Here is an 11,919-nt window from a genome sequence, read left to right on the forward strand (position 1 = left end):
GTTTAAAGCTGGCGTCTAATATAAGCCATGCTATGTATACTTGTTAAGATAATGTACACAAATTATCAGTTGTTTAAAATGTAGATATAGTTAGACAAGATATGTTGGGATCGACTTATGTTTTATTGGGACTGTGTTGATCAAGGCAAAATGTATTGGGACTGTGTTGATTAGGACAAGATGTATTGGGACTGTGTTGATTAGGACAAGATGTTTTGGGACTGTGTTGATCTAGACAAGATGTATTGGGACTGTGTTGATTAGGACAAGATGTTTTGGGACTGTGTTGGTTAGGACTAGATGTTTTGGGACTGTGTTGATCTAGACAAGATGTATTGGGACTGTGTTGATCTAGACAAAATGTATTGGGACTGTGTTGATTAGGACTAGATGTTTTGGGACTGTGTTGATCTAGACAAGATGTATTGGGACTGTGTTGATCTAGACTAGATGTATTGGGACTGTGTTGATCTAGACAAGATGTATTGGGACTGTGTTGATCTAGACTAGATGTATTGGGGCTGTGTTGATCTAGACAAGATGTATTGGGACTGTGTTGATTAGGACAAGATGTTTTGAGACTGTGTTGGTTAGGACTAGCTGTTTTGGGACTGTGTTGGTTAGGACTAGATGTTTTGGGACTGTGTTGATCTAGACTAGATGTATTGGGACTGTGTTGATCTAGACTAGATGTATTGGGACTGTGTTGATATAGACAAGATGTTTTGGGACTGTGTTGATCTAGACTAGATGTATTGGGACTGTGTTGATCTAGACTAGATGTATTGGGACCGTGTTGATCTAGACAAGATGTTTTGGGACTGTGTTGATTAGGACAAGATGTATTGGGACTGTGTTGATTAGGACAAGATGTATTGGGACTGTGTTGATCTAGACAAGATGTATTGGGACTGTGTTGATCTAGACAAAATGTATTGGGACTGTGTTGATCTAGACAAGATGTATTGGGACTGTGTTGATCTAGACAAAATGTATTGGGACTGTGTTGATCTAGACAAAATGTATTGGGGCTGTGTTGATCTAGACAAAATGTATTGGGACTGTGTTGATCTAGACAAAATGTATTGGGACTGTGTTGATATAGACAAGATGTATTGGGACTGTGTTGATCTAGACAAGATGTATTGGGACTGTGTTGATCTAGACAAAATGTATTGGGACTGTGTTGATTAGGACAAGATGTTTTGGGACTGTGTTGATCTAGACCAGGGGTCTCCAAACTACGGCCCGCGGGCCGGATGCGGCCCGCGAGGTCCTCTCATCCGGCCCGCGGAGATCCCTTTGTCCACGGAAAAAACGTTTGTGGGTGATAGCAGAGGAACTTTGCCTGGAAGAAACTGGCCCCCGAACTGAACTTTGATAGTCAATGCGGCCCTCGGGCTGAAAAGTTTGGAGACCCCTGATCTAGACAAAATGTATTGGGACTGTGTTGATTAGGACAAGATGTTTTGGGACTGTGTTGATCTAGACCAGGGGTCTCCAAACTACGGCCCGCGGGCCGGATGCGGCCCGCGAGGTCCTCTCATCCGGCCCGCGGAGATCCCTTTGTCCACGGAAAAAACGTTTGTGGGTGATAGCAGAGGAACTTTGCCTGGAAGAAACTGGCCCCCGAACTGAACTTTGATAGTCAATGCGGCCCTCGGGCTGAAAAGTTTGGAGACCCCTGATCTAGACAAAATGTATTGGGACTGTGTTGATCTAGACAAAATGTATTGGGGCTGTGTTGATCTAGACTAGATGTATTGGGACTGTGTTGATCTAGACTAGATGTATTGGGACTGTGTTGATCTAGACCAGGGGTCTCCAAACTACGGCCCGCGGGCCGGATGCGGCCCGCGAGGTCCTCTCATCCGGCCCGCGGAGATCTTTTTGTCCACGGACACAAATGTTTGTTGGAGGTGGCTGAGGAACTTTGCCCAGAAATTTCAAAACAATTACAAAATGTAGCTTTTGGTACAACTACCGTTGCCCACCGTGTTGCAGACATTGGTGAAAACATGTTGACTCAAGTGGCGAAAAATGCAAGCAAGTTTCGCAATTTTTCAATTGTAATGGATGAGTCGCTGGACAGACGTTCCACCTCTCAACTGCTTGTGTTTATTAGAAGTGTGGATGAAGACATGAACATAACACAAGAGCTGGCTTCCCTACATAACATGTATAGCACTGTTACCGGAGATGATATATTCAATGCGTTGAAAAAAACATTTGCTGATTATAACTTCATATAGGTCTTCAAGGCGTAAGCAAAAGCTGTTCTTTCCCCCCCCCTTTCCCCCCCCCCCCCCCCCCCCCCCCCGCTCATGATCATCAAAGACCTCCAGCTGCAGTTTCAGTAGGGATTTTCGGACTTGGATTCAAAGGCAGAAGAACTGAGACTGTTTCAAAACCCATTTGAAGAAAATGTAGCCAGTTGCCCAGATGAACTACAGCTGGAGGTCATTGAATTGCAAGCAAATGACCTCTTTAGAGACTAGTTCAAAGAAGGACGGGTGGGTTTTTTAAAATACGTTTTTGACCAAGGAAGACTTTTCTAAAACTTGCATCAAAGTATCAAATTTTGCAACAACATATCATACCTGGTTTAACAAACATTTTCAAAAATGAAATACGCGAAGAACAATTTGAGAACAAATCGGACCTGGAGTGTGTTGTTGGCCCCCGACAGTGTTTCTTTCAGACTTTTTTTCTCCGGGGGTGGGGGGTTGACGACGACACTTGAAATTTGTATATATTTGTATATAATTTATATTTCGTGGGGGGGGCAGACATTTTCGGGGGCTGAGGGGCTCTACAACCCTGAAGAGATGCCTGGAAAAAAACTCTGGCCCCCGGACTGATTTTTGATAGTTAATGCGGCCCTCGGGCTGAAAAGTTTGGAGACCCCTGATCTAGACAAAATGTATTGGGACTGTGTTGATTAGGGCAAGATGTTTTGGGACTGTGTTGATCTAGACAATATGTATTGGGGCTGTGTTGATATAGACGAGAAATATTAGGTGGGGGGGGGGCTGTGTTATTTAGACGCGATATTTTCATGACCGTATCCCAGTGAGACGTCGATAGAACTTGTTTGAACGAACTACAAAGACCTTCTCTCTGTTCGGGTCTTAGTCATCTCGTGAATGAAGTAATTAAACTGTAAGGTGCCTCCCCTCCTCACCACGATTGAATAAAGCAAGTAATTGAACTGTAAGGGTCCCCCCCCCCCCCCCCCCCACAGGAGGAAATCCGTGTTATTTCCGTGAAGAAATGTCATCGGAAATGTGGCCCTAGCCGACGTGACTCAGACGTCACATTGTTAGCTGATCGTTGACAACTGTTTGGTTGCTCCAGAAAGGACGTTGTGAAATTCTGGGATTTTTGCTGGCTCAATAGGATAGAACGATTGCGTAATTGTCGATTTAAGAATTGTCGTCTTTTTCTGGTAAACTGGGAACCTACGAATTATCCTTCATTCTATTTCTTCTTGTATTACCGGGATGTTTATATACCGACTTATTGATTCAGTAGTAAACATTGTTTTGTATATTCCTGTGTAGATGGGGGGGGGGGGTATTTTTTTTTTTTAGTTAGGATAAAAATATCTTGCGCTTTTAAAAAAATATTTTGTCCGTTTGGAGGAGAATATCCTAAACTATTTTTTTATATAAATTTGTTTTAATAATGTGGCGATTACTAAAGTCTCTTATGCTGTGTTTTCGTTTAGATGTGTTGAAGTACACTTGTTGCATGTTTTGATTTGTTAGAAACTTTGAGTGCACTATAGTTTTCTGTCTGAGTCATAGCACCCTCTTCTAAAGTTTTAATGTAACCCATCCGAGTATTTCTTGTACGATAATCTCTACCTGTGTTGTTTTTAGCTATAGTAAAACATTTCCATAGTTATTCGAAAGTAGAGTCTGGGTAACCTAAATCTCATCCCTCGGCCGTGGACTCGCGCATGTAGCAGTGGCCAATCCTACACCTCGACATAGGACGCAGATCACCTGAACAAGCGGGGTAGGAGCGGCGTGAAGGGCCAAAGGTGGAGTGTTGACAAAACATGATGTTGTCAATCGAACACATTAGACCACTTTTTTAATGGCTCCTGTGTTATCTCTCACTTCGTGTCAAGACTCGCTAGAAGGCCAGCAGACGACAGACGCGGCCATTACTAAGTGAAGTATTGAACACGGCGTTGTGGTAGACGATTGGATGTTTACTTAACTCAAGTATTGGCTACTGTTGTTTATTTTCTCTAATGGATGTGTAGGCCTACACACGAGCGATGGGACATAATTCTGTCGTGTCAATGACGAAACAAACCGTGTTCATCTTAGTGTCTGAGGTTTCGTAATGCTAAATTCGTAATTAGCTCGTATTACTAATTAATTAAAATTGATGTGTTATTTGTGGTAGATATTTTATAGTCACAATACTTCAAGTATTCTGCACGTGGATTGGTAGTGTCGCATTTCTGTTGCTGTTTGTCAATTTGTGTTAGGGATAGATGAACATTATTTCCGCTAGAAAATACTTGGAGTGACTAGGAGTGTATCGATACAAAAACTCCTTGTGTTATCTGAAAGATTTGGAGAGAACAATACAATAGTATAGCCAGGACGTTATCTGACGCTTGTATTGGCTTGAAGCCGTCAAGTGCAGGCGTCAATGATTGGCATGTAATTGGGGCACGAAGCGTTGGGCAACTTTCATGTGTTCCGCTTGGCTTATGTGGCGAGGATGATTCAGTCCGGCAGGTGTTTGATGCTGTATGATGATGAGGATAGCGACGATGAAGGTAAACATCGTAGTGGCAATGCTATGACCTTCACCCTCACACGTGGGTGAGATGGTAGGAAGACCATTGGTTTAACTAGAATCAATCAATATTTAGGCCATAATATTAATACCCTTAGCCTTAGTAGTTGGAATGTTTTTTTTATTATAGATATCTAGCTGTGTGCTTTTTCAACCTATTGTCTAATAGTGAGAGGGTGGGACTGGATCTAAAATTGGATTCTTCTTTTTTAAAAGAGTATGTTAGAAATTACAGGCAGAGTTTCTTTCAGACACTATTTATAAAATGGATATTGTATACAAATGGTATAGGTTACTTCAACAAGTGTCCTCATTCCCCCCCCCCTTCCCTTCCCCCCAAAGTTTCAAGTTCCCCTGGGAGAAAAATGGCAGCAAGAAACACTGATTACAGGCCACAAGATACTGTCAGCCCTAACCATAATCCCTTAACCTACCCTGATATTGTAAGGAAACCATTTTATAGCCCAGCTCTCTTATTTCTTCAAAAGTCAGTAGTCAGGTAGTGTTAAGATAAATCTGCTTGCAGTAGGTTGTATTTAATGTTGGATCATTATTGAAAGCAAAAAAGTGACATTTATTCTCTTAATCAAAGCTCTTTATTTATTATATAAAATAGTTTTTCTAATAATATACTTCATATTCTCAAGCCTTTTAGAGTTGTTTGTCAGGAATTCATCAGCACTGCTCAATGCACTTTAAAAAGATTAAATCTGTGACTTTTGCTAGTACCACTCAAGTCAATAGAGACATTAAGGATGGTTGAGTTGAATAGTTTCACTATCTGTAACAACTTGACAACCCCAAGTGGCAGCTTCAGGGCTAGAGGAGTTCACTGATAACTCCTTCCCCTGCTGATACATTTCATTTGGCCTCCATTTAATCTGAATTTGGTTACCATCTAATTTTAATTTGGCCACCAATCTGAATTTGGTTACCATCTAATATCAATTTGGTTACCATCTAATTTTTATTTGGCCACCATCCCTTCTGAATTTGGCCAACATCTATTCTGAATTTGGCCACCATCTAATCTCAATTTGGCCACCATCTAATCTGAATTTGGCCCCCATTTCATCTGAATGTGTCCATAAACTAGTCTTAATTAATCCGTCACCTAATCTTAATGAGCCCACAGTGAGGAGTGGCTACCCAGTCCTGATGTCAATTGTAGCAGTCCTCCCTCACTTGATCTTCTTTGTCTTATCTCATTGTCAGCTATCTGCCCACTCTGAGGACTATAAATAGTTACACTTCAAATCCAACCCAAGCAGGGATTTCTTGTTTATGAAAATGTTAAACCTTTTAAGAATACAACCATGATAGTCTTGTTTATTGATGAATGATGGACTGCTTTTTGTATGGTGTGGGGATGTGGATGAAGGGGGATATAGAGGAGCCTGGGGAGAGGGGTTTTCAATGATCCCTTATGTTTTATGTGAGTTTGGTTGTTGTATGTAGATAGCAATATATTTTCTCTAAATTATAATCTAGGTGATAGAGATTTTTTTAAAACTTATAAGGGGTCGTCCATAAATGACGTCACACTCGTAGGGGGAGGGGGGGGGGGTCTGTAATTTTGTGACAGTGTTATGAGTGGGAGGGGGGTGGTAAAAATCATCAGAAAAAGCTCGACGTCATTTATGGATGGCCCGTAAATTGATGGTCGAACTTGACACCAGCAAGTAGGACAAGGTACATAGATTCAAGGAGTCATACTTACCTGTAGACTTTTATCTCCAGGGCGTTTCAACTTTCTGTTGTCCCACTATTATGCTGAAAGCAAACATTTTGTGGACATACATCCCACTACCTACGCTTAAACATGTAATAAATTAGTGGGACGTAAGTGTAGGTAGATGTAGGGGTAGCCAAACACCTCCACTATGTGTGTTAAATCTGATGTGGATATCACACACCACTTTTTGGTACATTTTATTATAAGCTTTGTTCTAAAAATGTCAACAAAATAAATGATATAGTAATTAAGTTATGTTTAAAAATAACAGTGACATGACTATGCTGGCTAAAAATAGTTCTACTTCTCTGTTCTGCCAATGAAAAAAAAATATTGTGCAATTATTCCCAAAAACCTGTTGTATCCTTATTTTATTCTCATGAGTTAAACCACTAACCAGGTCTTTAAAGTCTTATTGTAAGTGATTTTTAGCCCATACCTCATAGGGACTGTTTAAACTTCCTTGGCTAGCGTGATTTATGCCCTCTGCTTTCATTCTTCACTTCCTTATTCAACTTTCAACACTGGTCAATACAGATTGGGAGGAGAATTCTTATCAATGTGTTTGTGATTAAAAAAATTTTATTAGAGTGTATAATTTTGTTGTGAATTTAACAGTTGTCATAGGTAGAATGTAACTAAAACAGTTTTAGAATGTGGCTACAATCTTTGATAGATTATGACAACAATCAGTAATGGAATAATGCCACAATCAGTGATAAATGTCACCCACAATCACCTATAGAATTTGGCCACAATCTGTGATAGAATGTAAAGCAGTGTGTGACTAAAATAAGAGTTACTTATATTTTTATTGCATTTATTTCCCTTCCCCAGTAAATTCAGAGGCTAACGCCAGAAGGATCAACAATGTTGAGCAGTGTTTTGGTTCCTCAGGGCAGGTAATGAGATGTAATTTTGTTTGTGTCTTGTCTTCAGGGCATGTAATGAGATGTACTTTTGTTTGTGTCTTGTCTTTTGTGCAGTTAACTCCAAGTTATGTATATGTGATAAATAATAATTGTGTATTTTAGTACACAGATTTCAGCCTTAATCTCTTCCATCCCTGTTTTGTAACCCTGAGATAATTTCCTTCTACAGCCCCTCGGGATCCCAGGGAGAGTGTTGGTGGGTGAGGGTGTCTTAACAAAAATTTGTCGCAAAAAACCAAAGCCCAGGCAGTTTTTCCTCTTCAACGATGCTCTGGTCTATGGGAATATTATCATTCACAAAAAGAAGGTGAGTTGCCCTTTGGATCCTGACCTTTGATGACATGTTTACAGTAAACTGTGTGTAATTAACCTTTGTCATCTGGTTATTAACCCTTCAGTTGTGTTTAAGGCAGTATCCAATCATGTACAAGCTGTGGTGTACATTATGGGGGGGGGGGGGGATGATTCATTTCTTAAAAATAAAAATAATGAAATTAATGTTAATCTTCTATACTTGATATGAGGTGGGTGGGTGGGGGTAGGTATCAATGTTCCGCCATCAGGTGGGGAGGTCTGGTGCATTATGTAAGATGAGGGTGGTGGTGAGTAAAAATTGTGTGACATCATCTATCAGCAACCCCTGATCTCCTATTTCTAATGCAGCAATGCCACTCACACTTACTGATAAATTTATAGAAAATTTTATTTTCAATCCAGTTGGTTATTAAGTTAGACACGAAAAATTAGTTTAAAGATTACATCATTAAGTTACAAGATTTTGCAGTAGTGTTCAGTCAGGTATGCTGTGTGTTCATGGATGTCTTCAAATCTTAGACCAGAGCACACACTCTTACATGCGGATTGTTTCTACTAATTAGTTTTTAAAGCACATAGATCTCTTTATAATGGGGTGTCAACTTAAGAATGAACTGAATCAAAAGAGTAAATATGATAATCAATGTTTTCAAAACTTAAATAGTGACTAACTCTCATCTTTATATTAGTAAAATGTAAAAAAAAATAAAACAATTAAAATACCTCTGTAACAAGTTATAAAACACATTAAAAAGAAAACAAATTTTCCTTAGTTTTATTTGAAAAAATTAATTTTCAGTGTCAAATCCTAAAACTCGATTTTGACGCTTTTCCAATTTAGTGTAAGTTGCTGAATTGTGTTACATATTTTATGAGCAACCAATGCTTTTACTAATATCAACAGAATATTTTTTAAAATACATTTACAAGCTTGCTATTAATATTTTAAATGTAAAAATAATCATTTTGTTATATTACTTTAAAGTGCAATTGGTTGTTGTTTTTCAATACACCTAGGCTTAAAACTATTAAAACAAACCTTAACCAAGTGGCTGGATTACAAAGTCGTGCTACACTATGATAAGGAAGGCTATTAAAATTTATAGCTGCCATGAAACACTTGTGCAGGAATAACAGCTTGTATTAGCATGGAAAGATTTCAAGACTTTTGTCCCATACATTAAATGTACATTATAGCAAACAATTTATAGTTTAAATGTGTGCCATACATTTATTGTGTTATTTTCTATGTTACACCATAATAAACTATATGTAGTTAAAATGTGTGCCATACGTTAACTGTGTTTTTTTCTCTGTTACAGTACAACAAACAACACATATTACCTCTAGAGGATGTCAAATTGGAGAATGTTAACGATGAAGGAAGTAGGTCAATTAAAATATTAATTTACTTAATTAGCCCAGCCATGTGGTTTTATAATTACATTGGTTGGATTACTAAATGTAGTTTCTGTTGTTGTTGTATATCTTACTCTTAGTTGTAAACTTACTTGTGTTAAACCAGAATATATTGAACTCTACTTGCTTGTGTTAAACCATTAAACTCTACTTACCTCTATTAAACCATAGAACTCAACTCTACTTGTGTTAACCCGTATCAATAGAACTCTACCATACATGCCTGCTTTAAACTCTACCGCCTGCATTAAAACATTGCTCTACTTGTGTTAAACCAGTATCTATAGAACTCTACTATAGTTGCCTGTGTTAAACCTTTAAACTCTACCGCCTGCATTAAAACATTGCTCTACTTGTGTTAAACCAGTATCTATAGAACTCTACTATAGTTGCCTGTGTTAAACCTTTAAACTCTACTGCCTGCATTAAACCATTGCTCTACTTGTGTTAAACCAGTATCTATAGAACTCTACTATAGTTGCCTGTGTTAACCCATTAAACTCTACTTGCCTGTATTAAACCATTGAACAACTCTGTGTTAAACCAGTATTTATAGAACTCTACCATACATGCCTGTGTTAAACCTTTAAACTCTACTGCCTGCATTAAACCATTGCTCTACTTGTGTTAAACCAGTATCTATAGAACTCTACTCTACCGCCCATGTTAAACCATTGCTGTACTTGTGTTAAAGCAAGTTTCCCCCTATGTCACCAGACTTAAGGAATGGCTGGAAGATCATCAGCCCCAGCAAGTCCTTTGTGGTGTATGCAGCCACAGCCACAGAGAAGAAGGAGTGGATGGCCCATATACGAAAGTGTGTCAACGACATTTTAGCATCAAGTAAGTTGTATGGATAGTTTTCAACTTGATCAAAAGTTTTCTGAAATTTTTAGATGATATTGGTTTTTTTATTATTTTTTTTTTTTGCTAGTATCTTTGCCTAACCTCTAATCTAGACCTTTAAACCAAGTCCATCCCTTATTCAACCCAGACCCAAATGTAGAAAAATAAACTCTTTGTGGTACTGTCCTGTCTGTATTTTTAATCTGTTTTCAATTGTATGTCGTCCTCCTTAGTGCTGAGAATCTTTTCTTGTAGATCATCTGTGTTCATTTAACATTCCCAACTGTGAGAACTGTATGTATCATGTGTTACTGGTGTTGTTACTGCTGTTGTAGCTGTTGTGGTACGGCTGTTGTAGCCATTGTGTTACTGCTGTTGTAGCCGGTGTGTTACTGCTGTTGTAGCCGGTGTGGTTACTGCTGTTGTAGCCGTTGTGTTACTGCTGTTGTAGCCGGCGTGTTACTGCTGCTGTAGCCGGTGTGGTTACTCCATTGGTAGCTGGTGTTGTCTCTGTTCTCAGGGGGCATTCAACAAAGCACAACAAGTGATTCACCTGTCTGGGTGCCTGACTCTGAGGCCAAGACTTGCATGCACTGTAGGATTTCTGAGTTCACAATAGTCAACAGAAGGGTGAGTCAGAACTGATTCTCTTTCCCTGTCACAAACAATGTTTAACTTCAATTTGATGCAGTATTTAAAATGTTAACATATCCTGTAACTTTTTCTAATATAGTTTTGTAAAATATTAAACTAGAAAAACCATGAAAACTTATATTTGTCCTATATGAACTTGTGTAGCATCACTGCCGTCACTGTGGTATTGTGGCCTGTAACCCATGCACAAGCAAGCGTTGGTTGCTGCCTCAACAGAGTTCTAAACCCATTAGAGTCTGCCTTACCTGCTATCAGAAACTATCCAAGGAAGCTTCAGAGGACAACATAGGTCGGAAATGTAAGTCTTAGTGCTTACATATATCATGGGGCTTACATATATCATGTGGCTTCCACAATTCCTGGTGCTTACACACCATATTGGGCTTACACAAATTTGTGTCATACATAAAATCATAGGTAATACACAACACACCATTACAATAATCAGTCAATTGTAGTTACATTTTTTATTAGTAAAGATAATAAAAATATTGACTGCTACTTACTCTTGCCATATACTGTGATATAGAAATTACACATTTTAAAATTTGTTTTATTAATTAAGGCTGCCATATTACAATTTTTTTTAAAAACTAATTGGAAGCTTATGTCAGATTCTCTCACGTTATGAATGTTGTTGATCTTTGTTATTATCCAGTATGATGTTAAACATTTTACACTTCTTTAACCAGACTCTGTAATAGCCACTGGGGACAACCGCAATTCTTCAGGAGAGGACTCATCTGATGACGATGACGACCCATCAAGAGATGGTATGCCTACAGGCACTACAGCGGAACAATTAGCTATTCATGATGTAGGTTTTTTGTTTCATTTTATGTTTTCTAAAATAATATTTTGTTACAATTATTTTGTTAGAAATAAAATTCTTGAAAAGTTTGCTTTATACTTGCACTTTGAAGATCCTTGGAAAATATTTTTAAAATACACAGCTAAACCAAGGAACAGGGGACTTAACTCACATTAAAACAACAAATAATAATTTTTTTTAAATTATATTTAAGATGATCATTTATTGTATAGTGTTAATATATTTCAAGAAACTAAATTTTTAAAAAATTGAGACAAAAATATCTTTTTAGATCCCTAAAAATGTCCTTTACATTTTGCAATGCCATAAAGTAAGCTTAGAATATCTTAATATCCCTATGCTCGTAACATTAACACCTACCA

The 11,919-nt window shown here is 38.4% G+C and overlaps 1 protein-coding gene across 3 annotated transcripts in view; it reads left to right on the forward strand.

Annotated features, from left to right (window-relative positions):
- The window catches only part of LOC131953068 (pleckstrin homology domain-containing family F member 2), a 33,847-nt gene that overhangs the window by 18,728 nt on the left and 3,200 nt on the right, over positions 1-11,919 (forward strand). The window contains exons 1-8 of one of the 3 annotated variants that reach the window (XM_059316089.1): positions 4,083-4,804; positions 7,397-7,461; positions 7,661-7,798; positions 9,129-9,192; positions 9,943-10,068; positions 10,592-10,701; positions 10,870-11,023; positions 11,418-11,542. In XM_059316089.1, the coding sequence (XP_059172072.1) occupies positions 4,747-4,804; positions 7,397-7,461; positions 7,661-7,798; positions 9,129-9,192; positions 9,943-10,068; positions 10,592-10,701; positions 10,870-11,023; positions 11,418-11,542 (840 nt within the window). In that variant the 5' untranslated portion in view covers positions 4,083-4,746. Of the gene's footprint in view, positions 1-4,082; positions 4,805-7,101; positions 7,123-7,396; positions 7,462-7,660; positions 7,799-9,128; positions 9,193-9,942; positions 10,069-10,591; positions 10,702-10,869; positions 11,024-11,417; positions 11,543-11,919 lie in introns of those variants that run through there. The other 2 variants (XM_059316091.1, XM_059316090.1) reach the window with 2 other exon arrangements.

This window comes from Physella acuta, unplaced genomic scaffold (genome assembly GCF_028476545.2).
Source record: "Physella acuta isolate Inbredline_101_S28 unplaced genomic scaffold, ASM2847654v3 ptg000904l, whole genome shotgun sequence".
NCBI classification, from domain to species: domain Eukaryota; kingdom Metazoa; phylum Mollusca; class Gastropoda; family Physidae; genus Physella; species Physella acuta.